The 24,124-nt window shown below is 54.7% G+C and overlaps 1 protein-coding gene across 3 annotated transcripts in view; it reads right to left on the bottom strand.

The window, feature by feature from the left end:
- The window catches only part of LOC143030887 (uncharacterized), a 485,211-nt gene extending 461,586 nt beyond the window's left edge, over positions 1-23,625 (bottom strand). Inside the window, exons 1-5 of one of the 3 annotated variants that reach the window (XM_076194127.1) lie at positions 23,507-23,618; positions 20,113-20,387; positions 19,726-20,039; positions 18,113-18,205; positions 8-229 (exon numbers count right to left, since the gene is read on the bottom strand). In XM_076194127.1, coding sequence (XP_076050242.1) covers positions 65-229; positions 18,113-18,205; positions 19,726-19,983 — 516 coding nt within the window. In that variant the 5' untranslated portion in view covers positions 19,984-20,039; positions 20,113-20,387; positions 23,507-23,618 and the 3' untranslated portion in view covers positions 8-64. Of the gene's footprint in view, positions 1-7; positions 230-18,112; positions 18,206-19,725; positions 20,040-20,112; positions 20,388-23,506 lie in introns of all 3 variants that reach the window. The other 2 variants (XM_076194126.1, XM_076194128.1) reach the window with 2 other exon arrangements.
- Positions 23,626-24,124: the final 499 nt, after the last annotated feature.

Below are 24,124 nucleotides of genomic sequence, written 5' to 3'. Positions count from 1 at the left end.
GACTCACCTGACCTCCAATCCAGTTTCTTGTACGGTACGGTACACTTCGGAAGACTGCCTTTCGTTACCGCTGTTGCGGTTCCTCACCTTCCAACAGGTCCTCTTCTGACAGGGCAGGTTCCTCCCAGCTTGAGTACAAGTCCATCACCAAGGATTCTGGCGAAGGAGGACCGCCGCTCTGCCTGTCCCCGTGGTCGTCCGATGGAGGTTGGAAGGTCAAGGTGTCCACCTGAGGGAGATTTTAGATATTGCCATTAGGTCTCTATATACCAGGGGTGGCCAAACCGTGGCTCTATATGCTGCTCATGGAAATATGATGGCTGATTTTTTTTTATCACAGTTAACGTAAAAGGTACATACAAACATATACTAAAGGGTTTTTCCCCCTCACAAGGGAGGTAGCCAAAATACAAAGGCATAGAAACCACTCCCGCCTATTCCATCCCCACTCCCATCCACCCCACCTCCCTCCCTCCCTCCCTCTTATCTTGGCTCCTCCTGGATGACGAGTCATCCCTCACATCTCTTGTGTACTGTAAGGTCTCCATTTACCACCAAGGGCCACTTGCCACATTCTGTTGACTCCAAACAGTTCTTGGAGTTCTCCGCCCCAGCCCCAATCCCACAGAACCTGAAATGGAGAGGAACCTGTACATTCAAACTCCAAACTGTTCTTGGAGTCTCCAAACCGTTCTTGGAGTCTCTGCCCCAGCCCCCATCCCACAGAACCTGAAATGGAAAGGAACCTGGACATGCAAACTCCAAACCGTTCTTGGAGTCTCTGCCCCAGCCCCAATCCCACCCCCACACAACCTGAAATGGAGAGGAACCTCCGCGTGCACAATAGGCAGTGCAGGGCTCCTCCAAAGTGCCGTCAATAAATACCTGGAGAGAGAGAGAGAAAGAGAAGGTCATTTTTCCTTTCTTAGCTCAGGAAAGCTCTTTTGAAACATTTTGAAGTGAAAGGGGGGAGGAGGGAGGGTGGGGGGAGGAGGGAGGGTGGGGGGAGAGAGGGAGGGAGGAGAGAGAGGGAGGGGGAGAGGAGGGGAGGGAGGGGGAGAGGAGGGGAGGGAGGGGGAGAGGAGGGGAGGGAGGGGGAGAGGAGGGGCAGGAGGGGCAGGAGGGGGAGAGGAGGGGCAGGAGGGGGAGAGGAGGGGCAGGAGGGGCAGGAGGGGGAGAGGAGGGGCAGGAGGGGGAGAGGAGGGGCAGGAGGGGGAGAGGAGGGGAGGGAGGGGGAGAGAGGAGGGGCAGGAGGGGGAGAGGAGGGGCAGGAGGGGGAGAGAGAGGGAGGAGGAGAGGAAGGGAGCGGGAGAGTGAGGGGATGGGGGAGAGTGAGGGGATGGGGGAGGTGGAGGGGGTGAGGATGGGGAGGTGGAAGGGGTGTGGGAGAGGAAGGGGGTAGGGGAAGAGGATGGGGGAGAGGGAGGGGGTGGGGGAGAGGGAGGGGTGGGGGGAGAGGGAGGGGTGGGGAGACCGGGAGGGAGAGGAAGGGGGTGGGGGAGGGAGAGGTAAGGGGAGAGAGGAGAGACAGGGAGAGAGGGGAGAGGGGCGAGAGAGGGGAGAGGGGGGAGAGGAGAGACAGGGAGAGGGGAGAGGGGCGAGAGAGGGGAGAGGGGGGAGAGAGGAGAGGGAGAGAGAAGAGAGGGGGGAGAGAGAAGAGAGGGGGGAGAGAGAAGAGAGGGGGGAGAGAGGAGAGGGAGAGAGAAGAGAGGGGGGAGAGGAGAGGAGAAAGAGGACAGAGGGGAGAGGAGAGATAATGGGAGAGAGGAGAGGGGGAGAGATGGGGGAAAGAGGAGAGGGGGAGAGAAAAGAGAGAAGGGGAGAGAGAAGGGAGAGAGAGGGGGAGACAATAGAGAAGGGGGAGAGAGGGGGAGAAAAGAGGTAGGAGAGAGGAGAGGGGGAGAGGGAAAGAGGAGAGGGGGAGAGGGGTGAGGGATAGAGGAGAGGGGGAGAGAGGAGAGGGGGAGAGGAGAGAGGGGGTGAGGAGTGAGGGGGTGAGGGATAAAGGAGAGGGGGGGAGAGGGGTGAGGGATAGAGGAGAGAGGAGAGGAAAGAGAAGGGGAGAGATGGAAAGAGGAGAGGGGGAGAGGAGAGAGGGGAGAAAAGAGAAGGGGGAAGGGAAAGGGGGGGAGAGGAGGAAAAGAGGAGAGAGGGGGGAGAGGAGAGAGGAGAAAGAGGAGAGGGGGAGAGGAGAAAGAGGAGAGGGGGAGAGAGGGCGAAAGAGGAGAGAGAGGGGGAAAGAGGAGAGAGAAGGTAGAAAGGAGCGAGAGGGGGAGAGAGAAGGGAAAGAGGAGAGGGGGGAGAGAGAAGGGAAAGAGGAGAGGGGGGAGAGGAGAGGGAGAGAGGGGGAGACAGGGTGAGGAGAGGGAGAGAGGGGGAGACAGGGTGAGGAGAGGGAGAGAGGGGGAGACAGGGTGAGGAGAGGAGAGAGGGGGAGACAGGGTGAGGAGAGGAGAGAGAGGAGAGGGGGAGAGAGGGGGAGAAAGAGGAGGGAGAGAGGGGGAGAAAGAGGGAGGGAGGGGGGAGAGAGAGGGAGGGGGAGAGGAGGGGAGGGAGGGGGAGAGAGGAGGGGCAGGAGGGGGAGAGGAGGGGCAGGAGGGGGAGAGGAGGGGCAGGAGGGGGAGAGGAGGGGCAGGAGGGGCAGGAGGGGGAGAGGAGGGGCAGGAGGGGCAGGAGGGGGAGAGGAGGGGCAGGAGGGGGAGAGGAGGGGCAGGAGGGGGAGAGGAGGGGCAGGAGGGGGAGAGGTGGGGAGGGTCGAGGGGAGGGAGGGGGGAGAGGAGGGGCAGGAGGGGGAGAGGAGGGGCAGGGGGGAGGGGGGAGAGGAGGGGCAGGAGGGGGAGAGAGGGGGAGGGGGAGAGGAAGGGAGTGGGAGAGTAAGGGGATGGGGGAGAGGGCGGGGGAGGGGGAGATGATGGGGAGCTGGAGGGGGTGGGGGAGAGGAAGGGGGTAGGGGATGAGGATGGGGGAGAGGGAGGGGGTAGGGGAAGAGGGAGGGGGTGGGGAAGAGGGAGGGGGTGGGGAAGAGGGAGGGGGTAGGGGAAGAGGGAGGGGTGGGGAGACCGGGAGGGATGGGGAGAGGGAGGGAGAGGAAGGGGGTGGGGGAGGGAGAGGTAGGGGGAGAGAGGAGATAATGGGGGAGAGAGGAGAGACAGGGAGAGAGGAGAGAGGGGGGAGAGGAGAGAGGGGAGAGGGGGGAGAGAGGAGAGACAGGGAGAGGGGAGAGGGGCGAGAGAGGGGAGAGGGGGGAGAGAGGAGAGAGAAGAGAGGGGGGAGAGGAGAGGGGGGAGAGGACAGAGAGGAGAGGAGAAAGAGGACAGAGGGGAGAGGAGAGATAATGGGAGAGAGGAGAGGGGGAGAGATGGGGGAAAGAGGAGAGGGGGAGAGAAAAGAGAGAAGGGAGAGGGGAGACAATAGAGAAGGGGGAGAGAGGGGGAGAAAAGAGGTAGGAGAGAGAAGAGAGAGGGAGAGAGGAGAGAGAGGGAGAGGGAAAGAGGAGAGGGGGAGAGGGGTGAGGGATAGAGGAGAGAGGGGGAGGGGTAAGGGATAGAGGAGAGAGGGGGAGGGGTAAGGGAGAGAGGAGAGAGGGGGAGGGGTAAGGGAGAGAGGAGAGAGGGGGAGAGGAAAGAGAAGGGGAGAGATGGAAAGAGGGGAGAGATGGAAAGAGGAGAGGGGGAGAGGAGAGAGGGGAGAAAAGAGAAGGGGGAAAGGGGGAAGGGAAAGGGGGGGAGAGGAGGAAAAGAGGAGAGAGGGGGGAGAGGAGAGAGGGGGGAGAGGAGAGAGGGGGGAGAGGAGAGAGGAGAGAGGGGGGAGAGGAGAGAGGAGAAAGAGGAGAGGGGGAGAGGAGAAAGAGGAGAGGGGGAGAGAAGGGAGAGAGGGCGAAAGAGGAGAGAGAGGGGGAAAGAGGAGAGAGAAGGTAGAAAGGAGCGAGAGGGGGAGAGAGAAGGGAAAGAGGAGAGGGGGGAGAGAGAAGGGAAAGAGGAGAGGGGGGAGAGGAGAGGGGGAGACAGGGTGAGGAGAGGGAGAGAGGGGGAGACAGGGTGAGGAGAGGAGAGAGGGGGAGACAGGGTGAGGAGAGGAGAGAGAGGAGAGGGGGAGAGAGGAGAGAGGGGGAGAAAGAGGAGGGAGAGAGGGGGAGAAAGAGGAGGGAGAGAGGGGGAAGGGAGAGGAGGGAGAGAGGGGGAGGGGAGAGGAGGGAGAGGAGAGGAGGGAGAGAGGGGGAGGGGAGAGGAGGGAGAGAGGGGGAGGGGAGAGGAGGGAGAGAGGGGGAGGGGAGAGGAGGGAGAGAGGGGGAGGGGAGAGGAGGGAGAGAGGGGGAGGGGAGAGGGGGAAGAGAAAGGAGAGAGAAGAGGGGGAAGAGAAAGGAGAGAGAAGAGGGGGAAGGGAAAGGAGAGAGAAGAGGGGGAAGGGAAAGGAGAGAGAAGAGGGGGAAAGGAGAGAGAAGAGGGGGAAAGGAGAGAGAAGAGGGGGAGAGAGGAGAGAAGAGGGGGAGAGAGGAGAGAAGAGGGGGAGAGAGGAGAGAAGAGGGGGACCGGGGGAGAGAGGAGAGAAGAGGGGGACCGGGGGAGAGAGGAGAGAAGAGGGGGACCGGGGGAGAGAGGAGAGAAGAGGGGGACCGGGAGAGAGAGGAGAGAGAAGGGAGAAAGGAGAGAGAGGGGGAAAGAGAGAAGGTAGAGAGGAGAGGGGGAAAAGAATGGAGAGAGGAGCAGGAGGGGGAGAGAGGAGAGAGAAAAGGGGAAGAGGAGAGGGAAGAGGAGAGGGGAGAGGAGAGAGGGGGAGATAGGGGGTGAGGAGAGGAGAAGGGTAGAGAAGAGGAGGGAGAGAGGGGGAGGGGAGAGGAGGGAGAGAGGGGGAGGGGAGAGGAGGGAGGGGGAGGGGAGAGGATGGAGAGAGGGGGAGGGGAGAGGATGGAGAGAGGGGGAGGGGAGAGGATGGAGAGAGGGGGAGGGGAGAGGATGGAGAGAGGATGGAGAGAGGGGGAGAGGAGGGAGAGAGGGAGAGGGGGAGAGGAGAGAAATGAGAGATGGGGGAGAAAGGAGAGGGGGAGAAGGGAGCGAAGGGGAGAGGGGGAGACAGGGGATGAGGAGAGGAGAGAGGGGGAGAGAGGAGAGAGGGGGAGAAAGAGGAGGGAGAGAGGGGGAGAAAGAGGGGGGAGAGGGGAGAGTGGAGAGAAATGAGAGAAGGGGAGAAAGGAAAGGGGAAGAAGGGAGAGATGGGGAGGGGAGAGGAGAGAGGGGGTGAAGAGAGGAAAGGGGGAGAGAGGAGAGAAGGGAAGAAAGAGGGAGAGAGGGGGAGGGAGAGAGGGGGAAGAGAAAGGAGAGAGAAGAGAAGAGGGGTGAGAGGGGGAGAGAGGAGCGAGAGGGGGAGAGGAGAGAGAGAAGGGGAAGAGGAGAGTGAGGGAGAGAGGGTGAGAGAGGGGGAGAGGAGAGGAGGGAGAGAGGGGGAGGGGAGAGGAGGGAGAGAGGGGGAGGGGAGAGGAAGGAGAGAGGGGGAGGGGAGAGGACGGAGAGAGGGAGGGGGAGAGAGGGAGGGAGGGGCGAGGGTGAGGAGGAGGGAGGGGGAGGGGAAGTGGAGGGAGGGGGAGGGGAGAGGAGGGGGAGGGGAGAGGAGGGAGGGAGGGGGAGGGGAGAGGAGGGAAAGAAGGTGAAGGGAGGAGGGAGAGAGGGGGAGGGGAGAGGAGGGAGAGAGGGGGAGGGGAGAGGAGGGAGAGAGGGGGAGGGGAGAGAGGAGGGAGAGAGGGGGAGGGGAGAGGATGGAGAGAGGAGAGAGGGGGAGGGGAAAAGAGGGAGAGAGGGGGGAGAGGAGAGAGGAGAGAGGAGAGGGTGAGGGGGGAGAGGGCGAGGGGAGAGGAGGGAGAAAGGGGGAGGGGAGAGGAGGGAGAGAGGGGGAGGGGAGAGGAGGGAGAAAGGGGAGGGGAGAGGAGGGAGAAAGGGGAGGGGAGAGGAGGGAGGGAGGGGGAGGGGAGAGGAGGGAGGGGGAGGGGAGAGGAGGGAGGGAGGGGAAGGGGAGAGGGAAAGAGGGGGAAGGGAGGAGGGAGAGAGGGGGAGGGGAGTGGATGGAGAGAGGGGGAAGGGAGAGGAGGGAGAGGAAAAGAGAGAGAGAGGGGAGGGAAGAGGGGGAGAGAGAGAGGAGAGGGTGAGGGGAGAGGAGGGAGAGCGGGGCAGGGGAGAGGAGGGAGAAAGGGGAAGGGGAGAGGAGGGAGAAAAGGGAAGGGGAGATGAGGGAGAAAGGGGAAGGGGAGATGAGGGAGAAAGGGGAAGGGGAGAGGAGGGAGAAAGGGGGAGGGGAGAGGAGGGAGAAAGGGGGAGGGGAGAGGAGGGAGAGAGGGGGAGGGGAGAGAGGGGGAGGGGAGAGAGGGGGAGGGGAGAGAGGGGGAGGAGAGGGGGAGGGGAGAGGAGGGAAAGAGGGAGAGGGGAGAGGAGGGAAAGAGGGAGAGGGGAGAGGAGGGAAAGAGGGAGAGGGGAGAGGAGGGAAAGAGGGAGAGGGGAGAGGAGGGAAAGAGGGAGAGGGGAGAGGAGGGAAAGAGGGGGAGGGGAGAGGATGGAGAGAGGAGAGAGGGGGAGGGGAAAAGAGGGAGAGAGGGGAGGGGGTGAGGGGGGAGAGGAGAGGAGAGGGTGAGGGGGGAGAGGGTGAGGGGGGAGAGGGCGAGGGGAGAGGAGGGAGAAAGGGGAAGGGGAGAGGAGGGAGAAAGGGGAAGGGGAGATGAGGGAGAAAGGGGAAGGGGAGAGGAGGGAGAAAGGGGGAGGGGAGAGGAGGGAGAAAGGGGAGGGGAGAGGAGGGAGAGAGGGGGAGGGGAGAGAGGGGGAGGGGAGAGGAGGGAAAGAGGGAGAGGGGAGAGGAGGGAGAGAGGGAGAGGGGAGAGGAGGGAGAGAGGGGGAGGGGAGAGGAGGGAGAGAGGGGGAGGGGAGAGGAGGGAGAGAGGGGGAGGGGAGAGGAGGGGGAGGGGAGAGGAGGGAGAGAGGGGGAGGGGAGAGGAGGGAGAGAGGGGGAGGGGAGAAAAGGGGGAGGGGAGGGGAGAAAAGGGGGAGGGGAGGGGAGGGGAGAGGAGGGAGAGAGGGGGAGGGGAGGGGAGAGGAGGGAGAGAGGGGGAGGGGAGGGGAGAGGAGGGAGAGAGGGGGAGGGGAGAGGAGGGAGAGAGCGGGAGGGGTGACGAGGGAGAGGGGGAGGGGACAAGAGTGAGAGGAAGGGGAGAGGAGGGAGAGAGGGGGAAGGGTGACGAGGGAGAGGGGGAGGGGAAAAGAGGGAGAGAGAGGAAGGGGAGAGGAGGGAGAGCGAGGAAGGGGAGAGGAGGGAGAGAGGAAGGGGAGAGGAGGGAGAGAGGGGGAGGGGAGAGGAGGGAGAGAGGGGGCGGGGAGAGGAGGGAGAGAGGGGGAGGGGAGAGGAGGGAGAGAGGAAGGGGAGAGGAGGGAGAGAGGGGGAGGGGAGAGGAGGGAGGGAGAAAGGGGGAGGGGAGAGGAGGGAGAGGGGGAGGGGAGAGGAGGGAGAGAGGGGGAGGGGAGAGGAGGGGGAGGGGAGAGGAGGGAGAAAAGGGGAGGGTAGAGGAGGGAGAGAGGGGGAGGGGAGAGAGGAGACAGGGGGTGAGGAGAGGAGAGAGGGGGAGAGGAGAGGGGGAGAGAGGGGGAGAGGAGAGGGAGAGAGGGGGAGGGGAGAGGAGGGAGAGAGGGGAGGGGAGAGGAGGGAGAGAGGGGAGGGGAGGGGAGAGGAAGGAGAGAGGGGGAGAGGAAGGAGAGAGGGGGAGTGGGGGAGGGGAGAGGGGGAGGGGAGAGGAGAGAAATGAGAGAAGGGGGAGAAAGGAGAGGAGGGGAGAGAGGGGGAGAAAGAGGAGGGAGAGAGGGGGAAGAGAAAGGAGAGAGAAGAGAAGAGGGGTGAGAGGGGGAGAGAGAGAAAGGGAAGAGGAGAGGGGGAGGGAGAGAGGGGGAGGGGAGAGGAGGGAGAGAGGGGGAGGGGAGAGGAAGGAGAGAGGATGGAGAGAGAGGGGAAGAGAGGAGAGAGGGGGGAAGAGAGGAGAGAGGAGGGAGAGAGGGGTAGGGGAGAGGATGGAGAGAGGAAAGGAGGGAGAGAGGGGAGGGGAGAGGAGGGAGAGAGGGGGAGGGGAGTTGTGGGAGAGAGGGGGAGGGGAGAAGAGGGAGAGAGGGGGAGGGGAGAAGAGGGAGAGGGGAGAAGAGGGAGAGAGGGGGAGGGGAGAAGAGGGAGAGAGGGGGAGGGGAGAAGAGGGAGAGAGGGGGAGGGGAGAAGAGGGAGAGAGGGGGAGGGGAGAAGAGGGAGAGAGGGGGAGGGGAGAAGAGGGGGAGGGGAGAGGAGGGAGAGAGGGGGAGGGGAGAGGAGGGGGAGGGGAGAGGAGGGAGAGAGGAGGAGGGGGAGGGGAGAGGAGGGAGAGAGGGGAGGGGAGAGGAGGGAGAGAGGAGGAGGGGGAGGGGAGAGGAGGGAGAGAGGAGGAGGGGGAGGGGAGATTAGGGGGAGAGGAGGGAGAGAGGGGGAGGGGAGAGGAAGGAGAGAGGGGGAGGGGAGAGGAGAGAGGGGGAGGAGAGAGGGGAGGGGAGGAGGAGGAGGGGAGAGGAGGAGGGGGAGGGGAGAGGAGGGGAGAGGAGGGAGAGAGGGGGAGGGGAGAGGAGGGAGAGAGGGGGAGGGGAGAGGAGGGAGAGAGGGGGAGGGGAGAGGAGGGAGAGAGGGGGAGGGGAGAGGAGGGAGAGAGGGGGAGGGGAGAGGTGGGAGAGAGGGGGAGGGGAGAGGAGGGAGAGAGGGGGAGGGGGAGAGGAAGAGAGGGGATGGGGGAGAGGAAGAGAGGGGATGGGGGAGAGGGCGGGGGAGGGGGAGAGGATGGGGAGGTGGAGGGGGTGGGGGAAGAGGATGGAGGAGATGGAGGGGGTAGGGGAGAGGGAGGGGGTGGGGGGAGTGGTAGGGGAGAGGGAGGGGGTAGGGGGAGAGAGGAGAGACAGGGAGGGAGGAGAGGGGGAGAGAGAAGGGGAGAGAAGAGAAGAGAGGGGGAGAGAGAAGGGGAGAGAAGAGAAGAGAGGAGAAGAGAGGGGGGAGAGAAGAGAGGGGGGAGAGGAGAGAGAGGACAGACAGAGGGGAGAGGAGATATAATGGGAGAGAGGAGAGGGGGGAATAAAGAGAGGGGGACAGAAAAGAGAGACGGAGAGAGAAGGGGAGAAAAGAGAGGTGGGAGAGAGGAGAGGGGGAGAGGAGAGAGAGGGGGAGAGGAGAGAGAGGGAGAGGAGAGGAGAGAGAGGGAAAGAGGAAAGGGGGAGAGGAGAGGGGTGAGGGATAGAGGAGAGGGGTGAGGGATAGAGGAGAGAGGGGGAGAGGAAAGAGAGGGGGAGAAGAGATGGAAAGAGGAGAGAGAGGGGGAGAGGAGAGAGGGGAGAAAAGAGAAGGGAGAAAGGGGGAGAGGAGGAAAAGAGGGAGGAGAGAGGAGAGAGGGGGAGAAAAGGGAGAGAGGAGAGAGAGGGGGAAAGAGGAAAGAGAAAAGGTAAAAAGGAGCGAGAGGGGGAGAGAAGAGAGAGAAGGGAAAGAGAGGGAGAGAGGGGGAGACAGGGTGAGGAGAGAGAGGAGAGGGAGAGAGGGGGAGAAGGAGGAAGAGGGGGAGGGGAGAGAAGAGAGAGCGGGAAGAGAAAGGAGAGAGAAGAGGGGGAAGGGAAAGGAGAGAGAAGAGGGGGGAGCAGGGGAGAGAGAAGGGAGGAGAGAGAGGGGGTGAGGAGAGGAGGGAGAGAGGGGGTGAGGAGAGGAGGGAGAGAGGGGGAGGAGGGAGGAGGAGAGGGGGAGGTGGAGGGAGAGAGGGGGAGGAGGGGAGAGGGGGGGGGGGAGGGAGAGGAGGGAGAGGGGGGGGGGAAGGGGGAGAGAGGGGGGGGGGGGGGAGGAGGAGGGGGGGGGGGAGGGGGAGGAGGGGGAGGGGGTGGGGGAGGGAGAGAGGGGGAGGGGAGAGGAGGGAGAGGGAAGGGGGGAGGGGAGGGGGGGAGGGGAGAGGAGGGAGGGGAGGGGGGAGGAGGGGGGAGAGGGGAGGGAGGGGGGGAGGGGGGGGGGGGGGGGAGAGGAGGGGAGAGGGGGAGGGGGGAGGGGGGAGAGAGGGGGAGGGGGGGGGGGGGAGAGAGGGGGAGGGGTGGGGGAGAGAGGGGGAGGGGAGAGGAGGGAGAGGGGGGGAGGGGGGAGGGGAGGGGGAGGGGGGAGGGGGGCAGAGGGGGGAGGGGGGGGGGAGGGGAGAGGAGGAGAGGGGGAGGGGAGGGGGGAGAGGAGGGGGGGGAGGGGAGGGGAGAGGGGGGGAGGAGGGGGAGGGGGGAGGGGGAGAGGAGGGAGAGAGGGGGAGAGGGAGAGGGGGGGAGGGGAGAGAGGGGGGGGGAGGGGGAGGGAGGGGGAGGGGGGAGGGGGAGAGGGGAGGGGGGAGGGGGGGGGGGGAGGGGGGAGAGAGGGGGAGAGGGGGGGGGGGGAGAGGAGGGGGAGAGGGGGAGAGGGGGGTGGGGGGGGGGAGGGGGAGAGGAGAGAGGGAGAGGAGGGGGGAGAGAGGGGAGGGGGAGAGGGGGGGAGGGGGGAGGGGAGAGAGGGGGGGGGGAGAGGGGGAGGGGGAGAGGAGGAGAGGGGAGGGGGAGGGGAGAGGAGAGATGAGGGGAGGGGGGAGAGGGGGGGGGGGAGAGGGGGGGGGGGAGGGGGGGAGAGGGGGGGAGGAGGAGGAGGAGGGGGAGGGGGAGAGAGGGGGGGGGAGGAGGAGAGAGGGGGGAGGGAGAGAGGGGAGGGGAGAGGGAGGGGGGGGGGAGGGGAGAGGAGGGAGAAGTGTGGGAGGGGAAAGGAGAGAGGGGGAGGGGGAGAGGAGGGAGAGAGGGGGAGGGGAGAGGAGGGAGAGAGGGGGAGGGGGAGAGGAGGGAGAGAGGGGGAGAGAGGGAGGAGAGGGGAGAGGGGGAGGGGGAGAGGAGGAGAGAGGGGAGGGGAAGAGGAGGGAGAGGGGGGAGGGGAGGAGGGGGAGAGGGAGGGGGGGAGGGAGAGGGGGGGGGAGGGGAGGGAGAGGGGAGAGAGGGGGAGGGGAGAGGAGGGAGAGGGGAGAGGAGGGAGAGGGGAGGGGAGAGGAGGGAGAGAGGGGGAGGGGAGAGGAGGGAGAGAGGGGGAGGGGAGAGAGGAGGAGAGGAGGAGAGGAGGGGGAGGGGGAGAGGAAGGGAGGGGATGGGGGAGAGAGGAGGAGGGAGAGGAGGGGGAGGGAGAGGAGAGAGGGGAGAGGAGGGAGGGGAGGGAGAGGGAGGGGAGAGAGGGGAGAGGAGGGGGAGGGGGGGGAGGGAGGGGGGGAGGAGAGGGGAGGGGGAGGGGAGAGGGGGAGAGAGGAGAGAGAGGGAGGGAGGGAGAGGAGGAGAGAGAGGGGAGAGAGGAGAGGGGGAGAGAGGGGGAGAGGAGAGAGAGGAGGAGAGAGGGGGAGAGGAGAGAGGAGGGAGAGAGGGGGAGAGGAGAGAGAGGAGAGGGGGAGAGGAGAGGGAGAGGGGAGAGGGAGGAAGAGAGGGGGAGAGGGGAGAGGGAGGGGAGAGAGAGGGAAAGAGAGGGGAGGGGGAGAGGGGAGAGAGGGGGAGGGGAGAGGAGGGAGAGAGGAGAGAGGGGGGAGGGAGAGAGAGGGGGAGAGGAGAGAGAGGGAAGGAGGGAGGGGGGAGGGGGGGGGGAGGAGGGGGAGGGGAGAGGAGGGAGAGAGGGGGAGGGGAGAGGAGGGAGAGAGGGGGAGGGGAGAGGAGGGAGAGAGGGGAGAGGAGGGAGAGAGGGGAGGGGAGAGGAGGGAGAGAGGGGGAGGGGAGAGGAGGGAGAAAGGGGGAGGGGAGGGGGTGAGAGGGAGAAGGGAGAGGGGGAGAGAGGGGGAGGGGAGAGGGGGAGAGGGGGAGGGGTGGGTGGAGAGAGGGGGAGGAGAGAGGAGAGAGGGGGAGGGGAGAGGGGAGAGAGGGGGGGGGAGAGGAGGGAGAGGGGGGGAGGGACGGAGGGAGAGGGGGAGGGGAGGAGGAGACAGGAGGGGGGAGAGAGAGGGGGAGGGGAGAGGAGGGAGAGGGGAGGGGGGGGAGAGGGGCGAGGAGGGGGAGGGGATTAGGGGGGGAGAGAGGAGAGAGGGGGAGAGGGAGGGGGGGGGAGGAGGAGTGAGAGGGGGGGGGAGAGGGAGAGAGGGGAGGGAGAGGAGGAGAGGGGGAAGAGGAGGGGAGAGAGTGAAGAGAGGGGAGAGAGGGGAGAGGGAGAGAGGGGAAGAGAGGGGGGAGGGGGAGAGAGGGGGGGGAGGGGAGAGAGGGAGGGAGAGAGGAGAGAGGAGAGGGGGGAGAGAGAGAGGGGGAGAGGAGAGGAGGGGAGAGGAGAGAGGTGGGAGAGGAGAGGGGGAAGGAGAGGGGGAGAGAGGAGAGGGGGAGAGGGAGAGAGAGAGGAGAGAGAGGGGGAGAGTAGAGGGGAGGAGAGGAGAGAGGAGGAGAGGGGAGAGAGGGAGAGGGGAGAGGGGGAAAGAGGGGTGAGAGGAGAGAGAGGGGGAAGGAGAGAGGGGAAGAAGAGAGAGGGAGAGAGGGGGAGAGGAGGAGAGGGAGGTGGAGAGAGGGGGAGAAGGAGAGAGGAGAAGAGGGGGAGAGGGGAGGGAGAGAGGGGAGAGGGGACAGGAGAGAGAGGGAAAGAGAACGGAGAGAGGAGAGAGGGGTGGAGAGAGAGGGGGAGGAGAGAGGGGGAGAGGAGGGGGAGAGGGGGAGAGAGAAGAGAGAAGGGGAGAGGGGAGAGGGGAGAGAGAGAGAGGGGGAGAGGAGAGGAGAGAGGGAGAAGAGGGGGAGGGAAAGAGGAGGAGGAAGAGAGAGGGAGGGAGAGAGGGAGAGGAGGGGAGGAAGAGAGGGGGAGGAGAGAGAGAGGGGGAGGGGAGAGGAGGGAGAGAGGGGGAGGGGAGAGGAGGAGAGGGGGGAGGGAGAGGGAGAGGAGGGGAGGAGAGTGGTGGGAGGGGAGAGGAGGGGAGAGGAGGGGGAGGAGAAGAGGGGGAGGGGAGAGGAAGGGGGAGGAAGAGAGGAGGAGAGAGGGGGAGGGGAGAGGGGGAGAAGGGGGAGGGAGAGAAGAAGGGAGGGGAAGAGGAGAGAGAGAAGAGGGAGAGAGGGGGAGGGGAGAGGAGGGGGAGAGATGGAGAAGGGGGAGGGGAGAGGAGGGAGAGAGGGAGAAGGGGAGAGGGGAGGGAGAGAGGAGGGGGAGAGAGGGGAAGGGAGGGATAGAGCAGAGGGGGAGAGAGGGGGAGAGGGGGAGAGGGGGAGAGAGGGGGAGGGAGAGAGGAGAGAAGGGAGAGGAGAGAGAGGGAGGAGGAGAGAGTGGAGAGGAGGGAGAGAGAGGAGAGGAGGGAGAGAGGGGAGAGAGGAGAGAGGAGGGGGAGGGGGGAGGGGAGAGTGGGGGAGAGGGGGAGAGTGAGAGAAGAGGGAAGGAGAGAGAAGAGAAGGAGAGAGGAGAGGAGGGGAGAGGGGAGAAGAGACAAGAAAGATAGGGGAGGGGAGAGAGGGGAGAGAGGAGAAGACAAAGACAGAGAGAGAAAGAGAGAGGAGGGGGAAAGGGAGAGGAGAGAGAAAGAGAGAGGAGGGGGAAAGGGAGAGAGGAGAGAAGAGAGGGGAAGAGAGAAAAGAGGGGGGAGAGAGAGAAGAGAGAGGGGAGAGAGGAGAGAGAGGGAGAGAAAGGGTGGAGAGGAGAGGAGAGGGAGAGAGAAGAGAGAGGGGGAGAGAGAGAGAAGAGAGAGGGGGAGAGAGAGAAAAGAGGGGGGAGAGAGAGAAGAGAGGGGGGAGAGAGAAAAGAGGGGGGAGAGAGAGAAGAGAGGGGGGAGAGAGAGAAGAGAGGGGGGAGAAAGAAGAGAGAAGAGGGGGAGAGAGAGAAGAGAGATGGGGAGAGAGAAGAGAGGGGGAGAGAGAAGAGGGGGGAGAGAGAAGAGGGGGGAGAGAGAAGAGAGAGGGGGAGAGAGAAGAGAGAGGGGGAGAGAGAAGAGGGGGGAGAGAGGAAAGGGGGGAAAGAGGAGAGAGGGGGAGAGGGGGGAAAGAGGAGAGAGGGGGAGAGGGGGGAAAGAGATGAGGGGGAAAGATGAGGGGGGAAAGAGATGAGAGGGGGAGAGAGAAGAGAGAGGGGGGGAGAGAGGAGAGAGAGGAGAGAGGAGGAGAGGGGAAAGACAGAGAGAGAGAGAGAGGAAGAGAGAGATAGACCATACCTTGCTCATCAGGTCCCCATTCTTCTTCTTGGGGGCGGCCACAGCGTGACCCCATCTGTAGCCCTTCACGATGATTTCTTGACCACCGATGTCGTGCGCGCGCGCCCACGTTCACCTGCAAAGTCTGTTACACTTCTGTGGATCCACCCCCTCCCCCCCTGATGCCCCCTTTCTGGGCAACAGACGGAGTGATCATCTTTGTCACAATTAATATGTAACTGGCGACGAATGCTAAGGGCCTTCCATTCAAGATGATTCGATTCCTACGTAAACGTCACAAGGTGCGAGTGGGTATCTGTGGATGCCGGCGTCAGCATCTTGATTATACATTTTCTTTTTCGTAGTTGTACACGAGTTACCCCCAGATTCTGTGAGCTGGTTTGATCACCTTTCCTGGGTTTATTATTACTCGGAGTAAAAGAGAACAAGTAATACGGCAGCAGTGGCTTTATATTTTAGAATGCGAGTAGTGTGATGCATCGTACATATGACAGCCAATGCTTCATGCGAGAATTTGAATCATGCTGGAGTGGTTAATACGTATCTGGGGACGACTGCCGAGGGCACTGCGCTCAAGAAGACTTTGTATTTAAATGCGGCAGAAAGGAAGTTGAGGGGGGTGAGGGAGTATGCGTGAGAAATAAATTTGGTGCAGCCCATCTTCTCCCTTTCTGCATGGGGGTACAGAGAGGGTTTTTTTTTTTTTCGCCGAATTAATGAAGCGACCTTGCTGAGGATGTGCTGTGTCTTGCAACACTGCTTGTGACCCACGGCAGTGGGCGAGATGCAGGGATGACCCATTGTCATCCAGGAGGTGCCAAGATAAGAGGGAGGGTAGAGGGTGGAGGGGAGTGGAGTGTATCAGGGATGGAATGGGTGGGAGTGGTTTCCAAGCCCTTTTCTTTTTGGCTACCTCCCGAGTGAGGCCTTTGGTAGATGTATGTAATGTATGTAATGTACAGAAAGGAAGATCCATAATACGAGGGGGGGGGGATTCAGAGGAAGGAAATGGCTAACCTCTTCAATAGGAGTCAAATCCTCTCTCACGCAGCTTCAGATGCCTAATGCAAGATGCATCACACTACTGGCGTCATAAAACATGAAGTCACTGCTGGTATTAATCATTCTCTTTCACCGAGTATTAACAAACGCAGAAAACACGATCAAACCAGTTCACAGAATGTGGGGTTCACTCGGCTACGACTACAAAATGAATATAATCAAGACGCCAACATCCTCATATATCCACTCACGCCTCATTGACGCCTACGTGGGCATCATCACATCGAAGAGGTTAATCAAGAAGTACGGGGTGCACTGCAGGTTACGAGGATAGATACGAGAAAAAATGTGGAAGTGAGAGCAGGGGGTTGTTGTTGTTGTCGTTCCCTAGACTGTCTGTCCGAGCAGTCCCGTCTCCCCAAGGAAGGCCACAGCCGAAACTGGGTTTTCCCACAAATCCTTTATAGAGTGTATGTTGTGTTGTTTGCGTGCATGATTGTGTATAAATGCAGTCTTCCATTATGTGTTGTATGGTATGGGGTGAAGTGTTACATCCTGGGCAGCTGTTCACAACACGGTCGTCCAGCCTCTTCTGGTAGCTTAGAAGTGCTGGGTGGTGACCGCATCGCAGTCTGGCCAAGTGGACTCTGTCCTTTCGTGGGAGAGAGGATTCAGAAGGGTGGATATCAGGGGGTCTGGCATGCAGCAGTGTGTTGTCTTTCAGTGTGTTAATGGAGCGGTGAGTGACATGATTATGAATATGTTTCCGGAGGCTGGTATTTGGTGGTTGTGGAGGAAGAGAAGAGAGTATCTGTGCGTAATAAAGGTCTTTGGGTGTAGTTTTAATGTTTCTTGGTGTGTGTGGGTGTTCTGCTATGTAGTGTAGCAGGTGTGATGTGTTTGTGGTGGCTGCAGCAAGTGTTTGTGTGCCTCTCATGTCGAGGTGGTCCTTGACTTTGAGGACTTTTGTTTCATGATGTAAATGGTCTGTAGGTGTTGTATTTGTGCAGCCTGTAATTGTTTTTAGGGCTTTGTTTTGTATGATTTGAAGGGTGTTGTGGTGTGTCTCACTGAGATTAGGAGCCCATGCAGGACTCGCATAATTCATCACTGAGCGTATGCATTGTTTGTATATTGTTATATTAGTTTCTTTGTTTTGTCCAAATGTTGTTCCATGAATTGACTTAAGTGCGTTAAGTCTAGGTGTGCATTTGTTTTTTATGTTTGTGAGGTGTTGTTTGAAAGACATGGATGTATCGTATGTTACACCAAGAATTTTCGGTGTGTTTGTGTGTGGTATTAGAGTGTTGTTGATGTAGAGATGAGGTATGTATTTGTGTTCTTTTGTCCAGTTGGGGAGAAGTGTTGCTGTAGATTTGGTTGGAGCTATTTTGAGTCTGTTTGTGATGAACCATGTGTTGAGTGTGTCAAGGTAAGGCTGGATTATTTCTGCAGCTTTGTCTGTGTTACGATGTGTGCATGTGATTGTTATGTCATCTGCGTAGGAAGAGATTTGTATTTCTGAGGTGTCTGGTGTGGGTAAGTCATGCATGTATAGATTAAATAATGTGGGGGATAGAACTGAGCCCTGTGGTACTCCGTTCTTAATGTTTCTGATGTGCGATGATTGGCCATTATATGACACATGAGCATTCCTGCCTGCCAGATAATTGGCCAGCCATCTTTTGGTGTTATTGTGCATGTCTGTGTTATATATTTTATTTGTTAGGTTGTGGCGGGGGATAGCATCAAAAGCTTTACTAATGTCCAATGTTATAAGAAGTGTTCTGTGGTGGGGCCTATCTGAATTGATGCCATCTAAAATTCTTTGTGTGAGGTTTGTCAGAAGAGTGTTTGTGGAGTGTAGTGGCCTAAAACCGTGTTGTGAGTCAGCAAGGGGAATATATGATGTGACAAGTTTAAGTATTAGGCGTTCAATGACTTTAGAGGGGGTGCAGAGAAGTGTGATTGGGCGATGCGATGTTGGGATTGTTGGGTCTTTGTTCGGTTTTGGAATGGTGATTATTTTACCATGCTTCCAGATGTCGGGTATAGTGTTGTGTGAATAGCTGTAGTTTGCAATGTTTGTGAGTGCGTGTATACCTTGTGGTCCAATGTGTTTTAGGTGGATGTTGCTTATGTTATCAGGGCCACAGGCAGATGAGTGCTTGAGATTATGCATTATGAGTTTTGTCTGACTGTCTATGAAGGGTGTATAGTCTGAGTCTGTGGGGAAGTCTTTCTTACGTCGAATGGTGCGTCGGTCGTCAGGGTGAGATGTAAGATGGCTCGTCTGTGCAAAATGACGTATGAGTGCGTTTGCTTGTTGTCTGTTTGAGGGTAGATTATCTGTTGGGGGCCAATCAGCAGCAACCACCCCTGGCCATCAGCTCTACGCAGATGGCACCGATCCCCAAGAGCAGGGGGTTAGTACATCTGATAAATTGATAAAAGTGCATACCTAACACAATATAGCAATAGGAAATATAATTTTAATTTTGTAAATCATAATACATCAATGTAATATATGGCCATTGTTGGCAGAAATTAGTAATAGAAAAGGTTGCTAAAAACTATAAACAAACGTAACCACTTTGGTTAGTTGACACACCATCGTTCTTTTGGCAGTGGAGGCTGAAGAAATTAAAGTATGATATTTTTGTCTATTCTAGCCCTTACCTAACCTACCACCCTTACCAAACCTGCATTTAGTAATGCAATACCTATAATTCTTGAGGTCATTAGGGTTGTCATCATCACAGACCTCCAAATCTATCAAAACAAAGTTGGCGTCTAAAGGAGTCAAAGCGACTTTGTTCATTTCTGTATAGGTTACAACGTTTTCTGATAACGATTTCTGCCGAGAAAAATATCTATTACATTGATGTATTATAATTTACAAAATTAATTTTTTTTTCTGGTGCTATACCACTTCTAAGAAAAATAGCATACATCCGTGTTACGAGAACTTACCTGGACAATGCCGTCTCTGTAATCTGGATTCCCGATGCAATGAAGCTCCAGCTCTTTGCCTCCTCTGAGCCTCTCCGTGAGCCATTCCCGTCCCTGCGTGGTGAGAGGAGGTCGTGGTGAAAGACAGTGACGGTGTCCAGAAGTGATGGGGATCTTTCACTTCTGGCATCGTAACTCTTATGGCCATTGATGTTACGCCCCAAGAAAACCATGCAGGAGGGCCCTCACATGGGGGTGCATTTGCCATAGGACGGTACATTTAGGGGGGTGGCGGCAATTCTAGTCTGGACATGCCACCCAGAAGGCTGACAAAATAATCATAATAAATAAAAAGGTCAAAGGAACCCTCAATATTTTACCATAATATACGAATTTTGCGTTAGACTCAACAGAATATGAAATATTTTTCCCTTAACCTTTCTGCAATAGGGACATTAAATAATATTTATAAATCTGTTTAATTATTTCGTGAGCCAACAGCTATAATAGGCATTAAGGGATGGTGGAGATGGTAAGTGGTGATGGGGGAAAGGAGGGGGGCATCCCTGAGTCCTTTGCTCGGGGGGGGCACTTAGGCACGCAATGGCTCTGAAAGTACAAACTTTGTTCCAACTTGAGACGAGACATCGAGAATCGAGAGGGGTAAATGCCACACCTCCTCCTCTGCACGGAAATAGGGTTCTTAAAGCATCTGACGTTAACCTCTTCAAAACAAATTAAATACTCGTGCCTGACGTACAACAATGCATCACAATACTTGCACTATAAAATGTAAAGCTACAGCTGCTGTTATATTCATTCTCTTTCACACAAAATGTTCATGTCCACAGAAAATGTGATCAAGCCTGTTCACATAATACAGGGGTCACTAGTCGACTACATCTAAAAAATAAATATTATCAGGACACTCACAGCAGCATCTTTGTATACTCACGTCTCATGACACCTATGCAGTCACATCGTATTCTAGGAGTTAAGATGCAAGATGTCTTACACATGATGCCCGCATTTTCCCCGATTCTAGATGCCTCAAATGTATTCGTGATCTTTGCCAATTCTGCATTTCCCCCTTTCTATTCTAGACGCATCAAATGCATTCATGATCTTTGCCAATTCCGCCATTACTGTCAAAAGGTTTTCCTCATTTGATCTCTTGATTATCAATCACTGTTGCCGTTAGGTTCAACTGTGATCTTGGAGTGAAGGAAAGGAGGGGAGGTGTTTGATAGTAAGAGAGAGGCGAGAGGCATAGAGAGAGATACGAGAGAGAATGATTATGATGATGCCATTCGGTTCAACATCACAAACTCCCCCCTATCAGGGAGGCTAAGACAGTGCTCCTTACGGTGGGCTTGTAACGTGGAATCTAATGAACTATACCCCAAGCAGGGTTCGAATCGTCATCATCTCTACCTTCGCCGCAAGTGATTTGGTTTAATGTCACAAACTCCCCCTATTGGAAGGCTAGGACAGTGCCCCTCAAAGAGGACTTTGTATCGTAACGACACCCTAACCCACTTGGCTAGTGAGATACAAGAGAGATAACACATTATGACATCAACCCTTAGAGCAAACTTTAGACAGACAAGGAAGTCTGTAGTAGGTCGCGTTACCTGCCGCAGAAGGTCTGGATCTGCCTTGTGTAGGGGGCTGACGTTCTTGAGCGCCAACTCCGTCAGGAACGGAGTGAAGTCCTTCGTGCTCCTGGGCAGGAGGGGCAAGTCGTCCTTCCTCGCGACAACCGAACGACCGTTGTCGACCAAAGTCACCAAGAACTCCTCCACTTCCCACAGCTTCTCTTCCAGTTCGCCTTCCTGCCGTTTCCCTTCCTCTTTGTCATCCTGCTGCACCTCCTCTTTACGATCCTCCATCCCGGGGGACACAATTTGCACTCATTCCAAATGTCCTCGACCTGGAGTCCATAAATCTGGAAATAATAATAATAATAATAATAAAAAATAAATAAATAAAAAAATGAACCACAAAGGTTACATATTTACCTAGTTGTATTTTACGGGATGAGAGCTATGCTCGTAGTGACCCGTTTTCGTATCTCTCCGCATCCAGTTTATTCTTAAAATTGTGTATAGTTTTGGCATTCACTGTTTCTCCGTTCAGTTTGTTCCAGACATCAATCACTCTGTGTGGGAAGCTATTCTCTTTCAGGTCTCTTCTGTAACTGTCCTTCTTTAGTTTCTTTTTGTGTCCTTTTGTTTATCTTCTGTCCCACTTTAGCAAGTTGTCTCTATCGAAAATTTCCATCCCTTTCATAATTCTGTAAATCACAAAGGATTACAAAGGCGGAGCATGCCGACAGGAGACCTTTTGGTCCATATCTAGGTCGGATGCGGGAAAAAAAATCATAATAATAATGAAATAATAATTATAAAAAAAAACTATAATAATGTATGCAACAAACAAAATACATAAACAAATGCATAGGTATAGTTGAATAACAAACAAACAGGTAAACAGTAAATAATAGTAAATTGACACATAACTAATAATAAATGAAAATCAAACAGACAAATGATAAAGCAAAAACAAATAATATAAAATAAAAAATATTAAATGGTCAACAAATCACCTCTTTCTCTTCTCTGTACCAGTGTTGACAGATGTAATTTCTCCAATCTTTGTTTGTATGTCAGATTTGACAGTGCAGGTGCCATTTTTGTCGCTGCTCTTTGGATTCTTTCTAAAAATATTTGTGCTCTTTCTCCTCCGCCCAACTTACGATGTACCAAATTCCTCACCCCGCTATTTATATAAACGACATGGATGAAGGAATTAAATGCTACATAAACTTCTTTGCAGATGATGCAAAACTACTGAAGAGAGTGAGTAACGAGGAAGACTGTAAATCTTTTCAGGGAGATCTGGACAACGTCTGGAATTGGAGTAAAAAGAACAAAGTGAATTTCAACATTCAAAAATGTAGTATAATGGAATTTGGAAAAAGCAAAAATAGAATATCCGGTAAATACAAAATTGGAACAAAAAAGTTACAAAAGTAAATTCAGAAAGAGACCTAAGAGTGATCATTTCAAATGACATGACACTAGACAAACATGTGAACAAAATAGTTGGAGAAACCTACAACTTAATAAGATCAATGAAAGTGGCTTTTGACTACATAGACGAGGAGATGGTGAAGAAAATCCTAGTTATACTGATAAGACCAAAATTAAAAAAAAAAGAAAAAAAAAATAGAAAGAATTCAAAGAGCACTAACAAAGATGGCACCAACACTCAGTATGCTGACATATGAACAAAGATTGGACAAACTAAAATTAATAACTCTGGAACAAAGAAGAGAAAGAGGAGATTTGATATCCATATATAGAATTATGAAAGGAATGGAAATCCTTGACAGGGATGATCCACTTAAATGGGACAATAGAAATACAAGGGGACACAAGAAACTTAAGAAGGACAGTTACAGAAAAGATATGAAAAAGAATAGCTTTCCACATAGAGTGTTAGATACATGGAATAAATTGAAAGAGAAAACAGCGAGTACTAAAACTATACACGACTTTAAGAAAGAACTGGATGCGGAAAGATACAAATGCGGGTCCCTAGTGACGAGCATAGCTCTTCTCCCGCAAAATACAACACGTAAATACACACACACAATAGAATATAAGGACAATATAAAATTGGAACTAAGGAGGTAAAGAAAGTGGGATCCAAAAAAGATTTGGGAGTAATTATCTCAAACGACTTGTCCTATAATAAACAAATAAACAAAATTCTCAGAGAATCCTATAACTTGTTAAGATCAATAAAAGTGACATTTACATATTTGGACAAAGAAATTATTGAAAAAATATTAGTCACACTGATAAGGCTAGACTACAATATGCAGCGACATTGTGGTCACCCAGTACCAAAAAGAATATAAAGAAAATAGAAAGAATCCAGAGAGCAGCCACAAAAATGGTCCCTGCATTTTCAAAATTGTCATATGAAGAGAGACTGGCTAACTTGGAGTTACCGATTCTGGAGCAAAGAAGAGAGAGAGGCACCCTACTGACTATCTATAGAATCATGAAGGGCATAGAAATACTTGATAGAGAGGACTTGTTAAACTGGGACAAGAGAAACACAAGAGGACATGGAAAGAAAATAAAAAAACAGTTATACAAGAGATCTGAAGAAGAACAGTTTTCCACACAGAGTAGTGGACACTAGGAACAAAATGGACAAAAAAATAGTGTGTGCAAAAGCCATTCATGAATTTAAGAGCAAACTAGACACTGCATGATACAAAGGCAGGACACCATGAGCGTAGCTCCCCCTTCCCGTAAAATACAACTAGGTAAACTACAAAGTCCTCTGTGAGGGGCACCGTCCTAGCCCTCTGATAAGGGGGAGTTTGTGATGTAATACCATATCATCATTATCATTTTTAATCAATGTAGGCCTAATCATACTTTACATCAAATCTTCTAGTTTGCGGAAAACTTGACTGCCTTGGGGCCTTTAAAGGCTTTTTACTGCCATGCAAAACTTCTTTTGACATTCCCGGTAACAGATCTTACAATTCCCAAGTAAATGCTCTTCAGGGCTCTGAAGTCATGAACACACTTAAAACAAGTGCTCCAAAGCCGGGGATGTTACTTATTTTCTTTTCAGATAATAAGACAGTGCTGTCACTATTGACTTATCATTTGTTTCTTTACAGAACTGAAGAAAAGGTGAAAAAATCTAACTAAAAATATTTGCATTAATGATTAAGGGAAGCAAAAACCTACTCAAATCTTTAAATAGAAATTAACTTGCTCATATGGTATGGGAATAATTATTATTCCCATACCATATGAGCAAGTTTAACAATAACCACAAACTCAATAATAAAAAATCAAATAAACTAAGGAATAAAATACAACATATTAATATAAATGTGCCATTTACCTAATCTTAAAATTAGGCAAGACTGGATAACATTTTATGTACAACTCTCATTGATAACTGCAACCTCTGCCATTTTTTGTACAAAGATTTAATTTAATCAAAATAATCTTACTTTTGTAAATTGTACTGACAGTCACCAGTAGAAATCTGCTGGGCAATGCAGCCAATTATCCAATACTATACAGAATAATGAATTACTGTATTCACAAAATTAGTGAAAATACATATTTCTGCATTGCATTACTTTTACATGTCGTAAGCCAAATCAGTGTATTATTCTTATTTTTCTCCCTATATTCAGTATTTAAATCATGATTTTAAATCTTATATGAATTGACCGACACAGCAATCAACTGGTCCTCCATTTGTTTTGTATATATATAATTTTGTGACAAGTAGCTCCATAAATTTTTAGTTTTGTTGATAAAATAATTCAACTTTATGTTAGCTATAGTTGATGTCACTATTTCTTACCTCTGTAATATCCGGGGGAAGGTTTGTCTTTATGATTGGATATTTGTACCATTTTCTTTCCATTTTGAATAATTTTGTATCCATCCACCTACCACTTTCAGCCTGTCACTCACTTTCGCCTGCATTCAGTGCATTGTTTCTATGCGCAGTCGCATTTGCTAAAAATGCAACGTTTGATATATGAAATTAAATAGTTCATGAATAGTTTTCACTGTGAAGAAATACTTGGGAAAATAAGAGGAGTTATTTATTAGACTGAATAAGCTAGCGTGACAAAAGTAAAATAATATGAATGTGTACACACACACACACACATATAAGAGAGCAGAAGGTATTGCATGACAAGTTGGTATTTATCGAATTTTGTAAGGGAATGGGAATCACCTGTTATGAAAGTGAGATAGAAGAAATGAGGAGATTGGGAAAGTATGAAGGATCAGATGAAGGCAGAGCGAGACCTATCTTGGTGACTCTGTATTAAATGTTTGGTTCTCTCGCATTACGGACAAGAGGGCAGTTAAATTACATTTGGGACTGGGGGAGGTTTGTCGCATAATTTTGTTCGCATGGATATTTTAGTCCAAAGATTACATTTGCTAAGCCATTTCGTTTTATACC

The sequence above is a fragment of the Oratosquilla oratoria genome, chromosome 12, assembly GCF_046742065.1.
Source record: "Oratosquilla oratoria isolate Oo_2021 chromosome 12, ASM4674206v1, whole genome shotgun sequence".
NCBI lineage: Eukaryota > Metazoa > Arthropoda > Malacostraca > Stomatopoda > Squillidae > Oratosquilla > Oratosquilla oratoria.
The sequence above is the reverse complement of the archived record's forward strand: the minus strand, read 5'-3'. Positions and strand labels throughout refer to the sequence as shown.